General features: G+C 39.1%; 1 protein-coding gene across 1 annotated transcript; it reads left to right on the forward strand.

Annotated features, from left to right (window-relative positions):
- The first annotated feature begins 268 nt into the window (after window positions 1-268).
- On the forward strand, window positions 269-14,279 carry LOC143155816 (killer cell lectin-like receptor subfamily B member 1). Its single transcript, XM_076328791.1, has 8 exons — window positions 269-350; window positions 2,210-2,278; window positions 6,115-6,204; window positions 11,664-11,729; window positions 12,451-12,531; window positions 12,635-12,777; window positions 13,434-13,543; window positions 14,132-14,279. Exons 1-8 carry the CDS (start codon window positions 269-271, stop codon window positions 14,277-14,279), a joined length of 789 nt encoding a protein of 262 aa, XP_076184906.1.
- The last annotated feature ends 227 nt before the right edge of the window (window positions 14,280-14,506 follow it).

The following is a 14,506-nucleotide window of genomic DNA, read 5'->3' on the forward strand; positions in this document are numbered from 1 at the left end:
GGAGGGGACAGGGTGTCAAGATTTGGAAATTCAAAACACTACTAATGCTGGAAGTACTTCAAGGCTACAATCTTACATTTAACACGCTACTATCAAAAGATCAATTAGAAGTGGGCTTCCCTTCTCATTATGAGTTTTGGTATTACAAAAAGAGGCAAGAACTTCCTCCTGAAGATTAGAGATGAGAGGAAGCTATAAGTCGTCCTCAGTCTAGAGTACCATTTTAAAAAAAAGCAGTGAGGGAAAAAAAGGAGAAGGGGGAGAAAGAATGTCAGAAAATCTCATTTATACTGACTTGAACTGGACTGAATCAACCAGCCCCAGGCTACAGAAGGTCACTGATGTCCAAGGTAGGTCAATCGGTCTGCACTGAGCTTTCTTTGTATTCTTCAGCCTCCCTACCATACATATTGAAAGAGTGCCGTGGAGCACCAAAGCCCCAAAGAGGACGAAGGAAATATGGGGGGCAGAGCTGTGAAAAATGCACAGGTGGGGTGTCCACGTAATTTTTTTACCAAAATAAAGGGGACTGTTATAAGGTCTACTTTTCATCTATTAAGGTGCAAACGTGAGGGGGAGTTTCTTGTGTGATATTGAGTAGTTTGTATCAATTTTGGCAATTATTCCACAGCTGAATGTCAATTGTTTCTGAACCAGGCGTGTTCTCATGCAGCAGACTCTGATTCCTGCAGCAAACCAATCAGGAGATTGAGTGCCTAATGTTTCTGTTGTTCAAAGCAGTCTCGTGCGTAGCCTGTTTCTGCTTGCTGAGTATAGTAGGCATTGCTTCAGGGTTTTTTCCTCCTGGCTTTGTCTGTACAATTTACTTGTTTAATAAATCAAGCATAAAATGTTTCATGGACAGATTTATTTTGATTTAATATAAATGAAATTGCAAAATTCTAACTTAAAATCCATCTTTCTTTAATGCACTAAGAATTATTACATAAACTTTTGCACTGGTTTTGCTACATCTCCATAAAATTACATCCTAAAATAACAGACTTCATACGCTTTATCTCTGTGTTTCACTTTCTTTTTTCTTCCCTTTCTTTTTAACCTTACTATCTCTTTGACAGAAATAGTAGTTTCTATTTCTTGCCATCCTGTGCTTTTCTTTTGCATAAAGTGTGATCCCTTGGCATCTATTTTCAGATGGCTGGAGTTTCTGATGCCCCAAGAAACAGTGTTTCTATCACCTCTTTCAACAGATTACTTCATGGCTAAATTGACAGGCACGCACAATAGATGCCACTTGATTAAAAGTTCAATTTTCCTTACAATTTAATCCATGTACTCCTACTTACAGCTTTTACACAGTTTTTATAGTATTTTTATGTTTCCTTGCTTGTGCCTTTCTGGAAAACCCCTATCAACTCTTTTCTTCTATGTGTTCACTTAATTTATGCACAGTATTTCCCAATGATTGCGCATATCTTACAGAAAAGAGCTCAAACACTGGCTTCTGTCTTCTTTTCTTTTTCCTCCAGGTTGCTATTTTCTCTTTGATAGTGCATTCCCTGGATCAAATGCAGTGTTCACAAAGGAATGAAATTAATTCCATAAGCCAGAAGAATGCACTTAAACTCATAGAAGACATTAACTCTGTGTGGTGATAGAAACAAAGGGGCTCAGTGCTGTATATCAGGATGACTTTGAATTTTGTATAAAATTGCAACATCATATTTCTTACTTTCTACCCCCTTTTTATGTGTCCTTGCCCTTCCTTCCCCACGTGCTTTCTGCCATGCTCATTTGTATTTATTATCTGCGGACATTAGAATAGTTTTCACTTTTCTCACCATCTTATCATTAACTAGTAACCCCTTCAAAATTAGCATGATTTGCAGTTTTCAGGTTTGCTTCAATATTGTAGCCATTCTCACCACTCACATATGGATGTGAATTGAATACGACAATCAGACAACCTTAGACTTTTTTCTCCACTTCTGTTTAGATTTAAAATGCATGTGCATGTGCCCATGTCTCCTCTGTTATTGTCTGCACTGAAGATAAATCAGATCTGTTTCTGCTTATAGCAAGTCCTCTAAGATGTGAATGCAATGGGAAAAAATACTATCTGGGCATAGTTAAACACAGTCATATAAATCAGCTGCTGTCATGTGTTTAGCATTTCTCATCATTTCAGTCATTTTTGTTCTATTTAAATTGTTTCTCAACTTTCTCTGTTATTTTTGCCTGGTTTTAGGTTCTACATATGCAGAAGTGAAAGTGCAATCCCTAGACACAAATGCTGCAGCTAGCTACACATCATCTGGTGAGTTTTTAGCTGTTGGCTAGAATGATATGAATTTAAACAATGAGAGGAGAGGAGTCTGTTCCTTATTTTCTAGAAATGCAGTGATATAAAACCGTATGGGAGGCAGGAAGATACAGTTGTCTGCTTTATATAGCCAGAGCAGGGGGCAGTTGATGTGTTGAGTTATATGCAACTAAACACTTGTTGGCTTCACTGGCATAGGAACACAAGGATATTTTGGGCCAGACCAATAAACCACCTAGCCCAGCCTCCAGTGGGCTATAACAGTGGATATACTTGAACAGCTAGAGATGAATAAGAAGAGGGTAGACATATATGATACCTTCCTGTAACACTTACTCATGCATGCATCTACTCAGGGACTTCCTGAGACAGATTTATTTCTATTTACATATTCTCAGTGGATTTCTCTTCTACAAACTTGCCCAATCTCCTCTTGGTTCTATACACAGCCCTGATTTCTATAACATCCTTTGAAGAGGGGATCCACAGTTCTTTTTGACATCACACAAAGAACCAGCTGCATTTTTTTACTCTGAGCTGGCCTTCTATTAGCTTCAGCCGATGTTCCCTGAAGGAGATAGTAAGCAGCCAAACCCTATCCAAGGTCTCCATGACACTCAAGATTTTATATAACTCTGACATAGCCTCTTCTTTGTCATCTCTTTTCCATACTGCAGAATTCTAATCTACACCATCATTTACTGCTTCCCTTCTCTGAACATTTTCCTATATGATTTTTGAAATAGGGGTAGTAGAACTGCATGCACCACTGAAGGTAGAGGTGAATTATGGATTTATAAAACCATGTGGCAGACAAAACATCCCTGGTTTTTGTTCATTTCCCTTCTGAATAATTCCTAATGTGCGAGGTTGTAGAGTCTTCCTCCTAGGAGATATTCAAAACCTGACTGTGCATGGTCCTAGACAGCCTGCTCTAGCCGACACCGCTTGAGCAGGGAAGATGGACTAGGTGATCTGAAAAGGTCACTTCCAACCTAAAAGGTTCTGTGACTGTGTGGTCAGGACAGCAGACCTGAAGTTCACAGATCTCCTCTAGAATTTTTTTATTTTCCATTTTTAATTCACATTAGGTCTGTTACCTTCTAGTCCCTGGGTGCAAAGATAGCTTTCAGAGTGGGATTACAAAACGGCACTAGGAATCCAGCTATCTCACACCTAATGTCTCTTGAAATTTGTTACTATGTCAATTTTTTTATTTGGGCCATAGGTTTTCCAGTTCATGTGGCTCCTCACACAAGGAACTGCCCTGAAATGGAAGATCTACCCAGTTCTTACTCAGTCAACCCTGATACGAGGGATTAATTTAGCTTCTCTACTACGGCCTTATCTTCTGAATGCTTCCTGGATAGCCTACAATCCACTGGCCTACAGATCTCCAGCAACATACCTTCTCTTGATGTGTTTGAAGACACAGTGTGTTAGAAACACATGTGCTTGAAAACATGTGTTTGAAGTCTTCTTCTCAAGTTCTTTTCTGTCTAATTGGTTTTTCTTATATATAATCTTTGATCTCCCAGGGTTTGTGATACTTTCTATTTTCTTCTTTCTTCTTCATTTGATGTCTACAGCTTTGGAAAGTTAACAATCTGTTTCTAATAGCTGTGTCACCTTCCTTTTACCTGTTCCCAGATCATTCTTAGTAAGTGCGTTGTATTGGCCATGCGTTGCCAGGATGCTATACTTCAATAATATATAGTCTGCCTGTATGGATTTAATTCTCTCTTAGCAGCCCTTTTTAGCTTCTTCTTAATAAGCTTCCTGTAGTTCCCCTCTTTTACCCATTAGCACTCTATTTTTCCTTATGTAGTCTAGTACTATGATGGCTCTCTTCCTTTTAACCACTTCCCCATATACATAGCATATTGGGATGCTGTTCAGTTGCCTAACCACAGGTGTCCAGAGCCATCTGGGAAGCATCAGGACATTCAGTCTGGCTTCCATATGCAAATCTAGAAGGCCACAGATTCTTGGAGGTCCTGTGTAACATCTTCCAGGTCTGTGCAGTTATCTGATACCTGAGGGTATCGCAGCTGGCAGAAGCCACCCCATTTTCAGGTACCTGACATCTGAGTATTTTAGTCTAGGGTGGGACATTCCAGGTCTTCCCATCTTTTTTTTCAGACTTCCAGTATATGTGTAGCAGCAGGTGTGCCATAGCTGTAGTTTGCTTCTTAACGCTTTATTTAAATGACAGACAGTTTTGCATTTTCTGCTTGACTATTTCGACACTCTGATCTTTACTTTTCCTGAGGACACAGTGTTTTTGAAGTCACACATAATGGTAATATCACCCTAAACTGCTCTTTAGCCCATGTCAGCTTCCCTTTCCTCATTTTATGAGATACTTACAAACTTCAGCCCCTGCCAGTTTGCTCTTATTAATTTTAAAAGTTACTTAAAACCTTCTAGATGTCACGTCCAGCAGCTTGACTCCCTTATAGTTAAGATGAAATCTGTTCCTCCAGAGTGTTTGGACACACTGCACCAGATGTGTCCCAAATTCCTGAAGAATCAGAAATCTGGATCCTTACCCCATCTTCTCAGCCAGGTGCTAAAATGCTGCCTTTTCATTTCTCCCTCCAGTCCTGCATAGGGTACTGGGACCATTTCTGGAATTGCCACCTTAGGATTCCTGGTCACCAACTTCCTTCCTACAAGCTTCCATTTTGCCACTAAAACTTCTCTCTGCCCTTCCCAGTCTTGTTGGTAACCACATGGACCAGTGTATCAGTAGGTAGCTTGCACCTGTCAAATAGATTTGTTGATTAGTGCAATCAACATGTTTTCAGGGTGCAACCGTTTCCTGACCAAACCTCCTCAGGCAGAAAACTTGACAGCACAGAGTTCTTCTTGTGTGCCTTCTTCTTTCAAAGACTGATTTAAAATCAGTCTAGTTTAATACTATACTAAGTATGACAGCTTCTTAGCATTTCAGTAATTCAAATAGTAATGCACAAGTAGATGTGAAAATGCGGTTACCAGACAGAACAGACCAGATATTGACTGCAGTTAGGATGAAGATTCAGGATGGCTTCCTCATTTATCTAAAACTGTTTACTTTACAGAGCAGGGGTAAGAGCAGCAAAAACCTCAGTTTGGTTTTCAGATCCTAGTTGTCACACAGACACCATAAACTTCAAAGATAGCAGAAGGGGTAAGTAAGTACTCTAGCAGATATGCGAAGCAGGAAGAGCTGGAAAGCTCTCCTTTACCTTTTAATTCAGTGTCTGATGAGTCCAGTCAGCCACTGAACTTATTATTTGTCCCCTCTTGGACCTGCTTGTGCTCTATAGCACCCGGCCAGTATCCACTAAGTTAGCAGACTAAAGAATACTGAAAGGATCCCCCTGAAGTAAATCCTGAACAAAAGTCCATAAACAACAGTCAAAACAGAAAGAGGATACAGTTCAACTCCTCTGAAAAATTTGCTTTGTTAGGGTGTATAACATGGCAGGACCTTTACCTGGTAGTTGATTGGGTTTTGCTTCCATAGTATTTTCAGAGGGCAGATAAGGATCCCAGTAAGCACTTAACTCGATTAGTATCAAGTGCAGCAGAATTTAACAAAGTATTCCAGGCAAGGGCAGAAGGGTTCAGGTTGAATGTCTGCCATGGAAAAAAAAAAAAAAAGTGTCTACAATGTGTCTATCACAAGAAGAACAAACATCAGAGGGGACAGCACTGAAGGGCTTTGCCTAACTCAAAGAGTTGTCTGATTGTCTCAAGCCTGAAAAGGGCATCTTTGAATGAAGACGAAGGGTTCCTTTCCCAGTCGTTCCCTAATCTTTATTTTTGCTGTCTATCTGCAGGTAAGAGCTTTTGCTCCAGAACACGTGTCGCTATATTGGTTGCTGTGATAACCCTCCTACTGGTCTTAGCGGTGTGTCTGATACTCATGTGTAAGTAAGTCCTGCTAAAAATGTAATAACTGCAATTAATTTGTGACTCTCACCCACTGACTGACATCTAAGCCATGGCATCCAAAACCACTAAGAACAGAAGGCTAGTTTGAAGGCACAGTAGTAGTAGTAGTAGTAGTAGTTTTTAGCCAACCGTGGCTGTAAGAAGAAATCCATAAAAGAGTTGAGTGGTTTGAAAGCTTAAAATTCCAAAAGAAAAAAAAGCCAAAACCCAATTACAAAACCTGACAATGTTCAAACAATAAAGAATTTATTATACAAATATTTTGAAGAAACAAGTAAAGATTAGATAATACCTATAAGTAATATGATTGCAATCCATGAGCATATTTCAAGGAGATGATCTTGTATCATGTCATCAAGATGTCCATAACTCCAAAAATCTTTAAATAACTATGAATAAAAGCTCATTTGAAAGAGGTAGCTAAGTCACAACTTAAAGGAATTTGTTTGCGCTTTACTCAAATAAAAGCCTAGTACTAGGTCTCTCTGCATATATATCACTGAGTTCATAACAATCTTTGAACTACACAAAAAGATTTTTTTTTCTTTTTTTAGAAATAAAGCATTCTTAGCTCCATTAGAAAAAAACAAATTTTAATAGAGCCATGTGGTACTTTCCTTTGAATATTTTCAAGGAATCATTTTAAGATTTCAGATGTGGTTGCTTGTTTCTTTTCATCCTTTGATAGTTGAGCAAGCTTAAGAGGTTTCCACAATCAATCACACTCAAGTCCCAGAGTTTGCCACCTACTCAGAGGTGCACATGGAGACACTCTTTGTGAAGACATGCCAAAATTTTTGATCCATGGAACTTAAAAAATAAGGTTGGGGGAGGTCATTTTTTTTTCTTTTTTTGAGGTAAAGAGTAAAGGACAGATGTCTGATAGTGCTCTGACCTTTATAAAATGTAAAATACCACAGGAAGGGCAAAATTAAAAAAAAAAACCAAACAAAACAACACAACATAACAAGGTGAAACTACCAGCATTTAACAGAGCTTTAAATCAGGAGTTGAATGAGGGGTCATTAGACTTTGATTCAGGTCTGGCTTCAGTTAGTTACTTTGTTGGGTTCAGTACTGCCTCAGTGAACTGAAAAAATACTCCTAAGAAACTTGAGATCTAGATCAAACTTGAGAAACTAAATCAAATTAGTTTTTAATTTCAATAGCATGCAGTTTTCACTTGTACTCCAAATGAAAACTGTTACCATTTTGACTGTTTTATTTCTAAGTTTTAATTTTATATGAGTTTTCCATACGGTTTTGTTTTGCCAAATATACTGTTGTTGACAAACAGCTTGTTTAAATGAACTAAACTGTCATCTCTTGATATTGCTCCATCATACAAGAGCTCTGCAGGCCAGAAGGCATTTTCCATTTCTGTTCATGAAAATGGCAATAATTTTACTCAGTGGAACCTGACCAGAAATTTTTGTGATTTTTATGGTAGTGTCATATTATTTTCTTTTTTCTTGACAGAATATTTAACTGCTGGCAAGTAAAAAATTGGCCCTGCAGTTCATGAGCTGGTCTTCCAAGAACAGGCAGGTCTGACTTTGTTTCAAATGCTCCTTCATATGAATTAAATTTTGCTCTTTTCTGAAACCAGAAGCTGATATCCAGCCTCAATATTTATGCATATAAATGCATATATGCATGAAAAAACATACGATTTCCAACTGATTTTTCTGTTTTATTTTTCCCTGTTACTCTAGGGATTCAGTAAAAGGCAAAAAAAGCCTTGATGTTTTCAATTAGCATATGACTAAAGCACCATAAAATTCACAGTGTTAAGTTGCTCCAATTAGAAAATAACACATTGTTGCTTTGTTAGGTTTCAGTGCCTTTGAACTCTTTTCAGTAATGCTGCTGTCTGAATCTGTCAGGCAGATTTCAGAGTTAAAGGTGACAATACTCCAGGAGAAAATCTTGACCCACCGTTTATGTGTTGTAAATTGATTTCCATCCAGTAGGAGAACAAGTGGGGTGGTGTTCATTTTTGTAATGCATACCAGTATGCATTCATTTCTAATTTTTCACAGAAATAAATGCTTTAAAATTATGTTAGGTAGTTTCAGTACCAGTATTTGGTACTATTATATATTAAGGACTTCAGGGTATCTTTACAAGTAATTCTGCAGGCTTCCATCCACAGGTTCAGGGTATATGTAAAACCCAGCTTCTTCATCTTCTAGAATGAAATGGTTCTTATATTTGTTCCTATTATGTTTTTGATAACTTTTTCTGAAGAGTAAATTCTGTTTCCCTCTCTTCCCCCCTCAGCTTTAACTTCATTATTTCCATCATGATTATCTGTTTTAATACTCCATAAAATATAATGCATACTTTATCATGTGTGTCTCTGTATACAGGCTTGGATGTAATTCTATACCCCAGAGCTTTAAGAACCTTTTTTTCAAATGTTCAGACATGCGTCTTTCCTTGTTTGTTTGTTTTTTTTTTAATAGTGATATCTAAAACTCAACTTCTCCTACACCAATATATTGGAAGTTAATCCCTAAAAGGAACAGGGCAAATCATACAATTTAGTCCCTGCAAAATTAGACTTTTATTGATCAACTCTGATCTTTGAATTATAAATGTAAAAACAGTATTATACATTGCCAGCATTTGGTTTTAGGTGCTAAAGTGAAAAGTTTTTCTCACAACTCCAAAAGTCTAGTTCTTGCTTGCTATCAGGAAAGAAATGTAAATTAGTAGGACTTCCTAGGCAGTGTGTTTTTGAAGTCTATAGTGGTTTTTACAATTCATACTTCAGCAATTTGTAAAAGAGTAGTTTGACAACTGTTTTGCACTAGGAGATGCCAGCTCATTATGATCTCAGTTAAAAAAAAAGCACTCAGACTCTGTAAGGTATTATTTAAAATGCTATTTATTAGAGGTAATGCTATAAAGAAAGAGAGGACAGTACAGAAAATCCTAGGTTCCTTCAGATGCTGGGAACCCTGACCAAAATTACAGAACAGAGGAACTTGGTCCAGGGGCTCTGTTTTCTGGGAAAGCAAGTATAATAATTTCCCAAAATAGTACTGTTAGTTCATACTTACCTCCTTTCATCACTCGCTGTCTGGCTCTAGGCTTACAGAAGGAGCCGATTAATCCTTTGTACTAAAATTGAGATTCATTTATGTCACTGCTCAGTTTGAAGTCTCTGTTGGTCCTTGAAATCCTTCTGGACAGATATGTGGGGAGAAGTGACATGTTGTATAAGACAAGCGTATATTTGTTAATTATTTCAATGTTGAGTATTCTACCGAATCATTTAATGTAGCAGTTGAGGGGATATTTCAGCCATTAGGGGTATTTGTAGTTGCCAGCCAAAAAAAAATCTATATTCTTTTTATGACTGTCATAGGGCTAAAAGTTGCTTCATTTTGGCTATGAAGAACTCTCTGAGATGGAGTTGGTAGAAAAAATCCCCACATGTTAAAGGCTGGTCAGGTTGTTTCTCACAACAGGCAAAAGTGTGTCTAGTGAAAGGTATTCCCTTTCCTGAAAACCTTTGCCTTGTCAGTATTCTTTGTTTCTTGAGGAAATAATTAACTTCTGCAGCATTCTCTGAAAACTGAATATCTTATTGGAACAAGATATTCAATCAGGGCAGAAATGTTCCTCAGGATTTTTGTCAATAAAAATTTGGCTACAGAGAATGTATTGGAAGAAGAGATGCTACATTTATGATAAAATAACCTATTTTTGCCAGAGGTGGGTACAAGGTAAAAATGGATTCTCTGTAACAGAGCCTCTCATCTCCCAAACCCAATAGTTACTTCTTGTCAGCATGTTATGACAACATTTTGGTGGGCTGAACCCCTTCCAAGGTATCATTCCCACTGCACTGTAAGGTCTTGCATCTGCAAGGATGCATAGGTACTAGGGAAGTGGTTCTACCCCAAGGAAAGTAAGAGCTCAGGATTGCCACCTTCCTTGTTGATAGTTGTAGTTTGGATGCTTTGGGCTAGTAATCCATCCTTTCACTACCAGTTGTCGATGTCCAGAAGAGATTAGGTGTCACCTAATCTAACTGCCACTCCACTTCTTTTCCCTCATCTTATTTTTGAGCTTGTAAACTAAGTTCTTCCTTTAATATTCTTTTATCATTTGCCTGTAGTATGAAGTCTGCAGAGATGTTAGTTCTTTCATGCTCCATGCTGTTCTGGTACAAGTTTCTTAGAACTTTCTTTAATTCAATCTTTTTCTCATTTTATATATTCTTTTTTAAAAGGAATTTATTGATTCTGGTTTCAAGTATAAGAATTCTACCCCTACAATGTTTAGTTTAATGTTTCTTTACTGTTATTATTCATCCCTCCATTGTTCAACTCCAAATAACCTCAAAAATGCCTCCTTAAACTTTGTTATAGACAATTTAGTAACTCCCAGTCAGTTGAACTAATAATACCCATTCATGGCACCGGCAACTGTGTCTTTAAAGCTGAGGTTTCCTGAGCAGAGAAGCTGGGAGAATATCAAGATTTTCTTAGTGCTACAGAGAGCCAGCTGGAACAACACAATCCTCCTTTAGCCTGTTAGCTGTGAGTGATCCCTGAACTCCATACTTTCAACAAAATCTAAACTCCTGAGGGAGTTTCTAAAATTATAAAACCAAAGCCCTGAGAAGACATGAAAAATACATAAAAATCACATGAGCTTCTCTAGTAAACTAAGCATAAGTTTATTTCACCTGAGGCCTCAGCTACTTTCTTCACCCTCTCAAAACTCTTTTTTTTTCCTTTTTCTCTGTGATAAATTCATGCAGTCTAGCTAGTCATCAGACAATAAAAATAAATTTGTAAGCCTCCCTCCATGGTGCCTTTTTCTGGGAATCAGAAGCCTCCTGTGGAGCACAAATCCCTCACAAACACTGTGTCAGAAGAAAGAGGAAAATCAAGGCTATTTCAGCCTGGGTATCTGCTTTAAAACCCAAAATGAATGCTGTTGTCTCATTTTAGTCTGGGGGAGCAACACTGTTAGACCAGCTTCCAGCTGGGGCACAGGTGTGCTCTGCCTGAATATCTCACCCCAGTTGTTTTGGGGTAGGAGCAGACAGTGACCACAGCTCCAAGCTGTGTGGGAGCACGCTTAACCAAGAACAGATTGGCTTGAGCACCGACCTGTCAAAGACGGCTCTTATCTCTTATTGCTATAATTACGCGTATACTATACACCACATTTACCTCTACTCTGAAAATGTGCGGAGCATTTTTTGTTAAGTTTCAGAGTTAGGCTCTTCGGAAATCTGCTCCATAGTATGGTACTACAGGTGGGGTTTTTTTCAATGGAGGAGCAAAAAAGTGAGGAGTAGGCATTCTGCGTGGGGTGATGGTGGGGGTCAAAGAGGTCCAGAACAGCTCCAACAGTGTATGGCAAAATGGTCAGCCGTTCAAAGCAGAAATTGTGTTTTTATTTCCAGACCATCCAACTGCAAGCAGCCCACGTGACTCAAAATCATTCTCCACCACCTATGAAGAGGCACTAGGTAAGTAATCCTCTGTCATTCAAAAGACAGTTTCCAGAAGCCTGTCAGATTGCCTTCTAAGGGGGGGTTATTACAGATTTTGCTCAGAAGAAAAACAAACACACAAAAAGTCTGACATTTCAGGAATAAACAACCTTATACTGTACACTCATAGGATGAGCTCTCAAGGCCAGAGACATTTCACATTTTCATCTTCTTTAAAAGTAATGCTTAGTCAGCACTGCATTACTGTTTCAGAAAGAAGAACAACTGATTTACTCCTCTCATGCTAGTGCAGAGGAGCCTGTGGCTAGGTGAATGAACATGAATGTAACAGTCCCTTTGGTATCACAGCATTGTAGTGAGCGTTATGGATCAATGTGCGCGTACTGCTTTTCAAATACCCCTCCATTCTTAGCATTTTAACTAAGTGCAATTCCCTTTTTCTGTTTAGGAGCTACTGGATAACCAAAAAAATTATATCACGCAGTCCCTGTCTCCCTGAATCATATCACCCTTTCCAGGTCTCATTCTCTGTTCCTCCTGGTACCCTACCTGGCAATGGAAAGAAATGTTCTTTCTTTGAGTAGCATCACTATTGCCATATTTTGCAGCAGGCAAATAAGACTTTTGAAAACCAAAAGGTGCTTTTTGCCCTAACCATTTCTCTTTATCTCCTGAGCAAAGATTTAAAAGGGTGGATAATGTTATCTGTGATTGTACTTCTCTGACTCATGCCTAGTGACTCTTGGGCTGGTATTAGTTACAGAGACTGGCAGAGATCCCTGGTGGTCTGGTGAAAATTATAAGCAGGACCACACAGGTACTTTTCTGGCTGTAACTTACTTTCTTACATTTCTTTTGTAATGGGATCCTTTTGTTAGTGTGAACATGGATTTTTCCACACCTGTTCTTCCCTCCTGCAGACTGCCCCCCAAGTTGGGAAAAAAAGGGGAAAAAATGCTACTTCTTTTCTGAAATCCAGGAAAAAAAAGACTTCAATGCCCTCCGTAAAGAATGTACTGACATGAATTCAGACCTGGTGATCATTGACAATGAGGAAGAACTGGTGAGATCTAAACCCATGCTTCTAGGGTTGCTTGACCTGTATGCCAAATGGCTGATGGGTTACATTTTTGTCTTCTCATGTTAGATGTCTTTGGGGGGACTATAATCTACTGCTAGCTGTATACATCAAGCACGTCTGTATGGTAGCAAACACCTTCACAGTACGATGCATCTTGGTTCTTGAAGTCTTGCATCTGGAAGCTTCTCTCCCCAAGCATGCTCCCATGGGAAAGAGCAAACTCTCTGCTTATGTGACACGTTTTAAAGGGATTTAGCACACAAACCAAGACCAAGCAGATCGAACAGACACTTATTTGTGAGAGCCATTGCTTTGACAAAAACTGAAAAGGCTTTCCCATCACAATCAGAATAGAAAAGTGTCTCCAGGTATCAAGTCACACCTGGCTAACTACAATGTATAGCTTTAGTGGTATCACAGGTGTATTATTCTATTTAGTCTATTCCTAAGAAGCCCCAGGAAGAGAGATGAGATTAAATAAAAATGGAAAAGTTCAGCCTCTGAAGCTGTGGAAAGAGATGGTGTGGCTGGATGCACATTGTTCTTTCTGTGTTGGCTATTTAGCACTAAGCTCTCTGTGTACCTCTGGTGAAGAAAAAGTAATTTTAATGTATTATCATTGTTTTTTTCCTTTCTAGCATTATCTTACTTCACGATCAAGTGGTCATTACTACTTACTTGGTCTCAAATACTCTACGAGCGAGAAGAAGTGGAAGTGGATTAACAACGTGGAACATAGCACAAACTTGTAAGCTTATTCCAGCAAGTCACTGTGATGCGACATCTGGAAACAGTAAAAAAAACCAAACCCAGAGCCAACAACAGGGGGTACAAGTGCGATCAGGGTCTGAAATTTGTAGCAACCTGATTCCTTGAGATTCAGGTGCTTCAGCACATCGCTGTGACAAGTCAAAGGGAGCCCATAAATGAGTCACATGGGAACACAGGCATGTCACATCATGATGGCAAGAGAGGACACAGCTGTAGTGCTGGTGGGGAAGGAGGAATCTGACTAGATGGAGCTCAGTGGGGAAAGAAAGGATATATCAGACAGGTACAAGAGAAAGTGTGATGTCAGCACCATTGAACGGAGGCTACCAAAGAAGGGGAAGGTCTCTGGATGGGAAAGCATAGCCCATATACTTTTGTTGAGGTCTGGGGAAGAAAATTAAGGAATGGGAGGGAGACTCCAACAAGGCAGCTTCTAATCCCACTGACAATAATATAGCTTAGCAGCAAGGCCAGGTGCCACTGTCTTTCATGGAAGCGATACTGACTGCATTGCACCCAGCTAAGTCAGGAATGCAACTAAATCTGACTTTCTCTCCCTGTTCAGGATTACTATAGGAGGAGACTTTACTGACTATTTCTGCAGTGTCATTGGACATGGCAAAATAGAAACTGCGTCTTGCAGTGGATCCTCAACAACGCAAAATATGTGTGAAAAAGCTGCAAGTATTTCAGAAAGGCAGAAGGAGAGCTAAAACCAAGAGGTCCAGGCAGGAATGTCATCCCCAGGTTCCTGCAGGAATGATGGATGGGATTTGTCTCACTTATCTTTAGCTGCCTAAATATCTAGTCAAAGGGACTCTTACAGGCTTCCTCTAGACACCTTGCCAAGCTTAGCACATTCTTTCCCAAGATGGCTGTCCGAGACTGGAAGGATCCCCCTCTAGAGGAGCCTGCATTTTCACACATTAGGAGTCTGGGT

The sequence above is a fragment of the Aptenodytes patagonicus genome, chromosome 1 (genome assembly GCF_965638725.1).
Source record: "Aptenodytes patagonicus chromosome 1, bAptPat1.pri.cur, whole genome shotgun sequence".
Taxonomy (NCBI): Eukaryota; Metazoa; Chordata; class Aves; order Sphenisciformes; family Spheniscidae; genus Aptenodytes; species Aptenodytes patagonicus.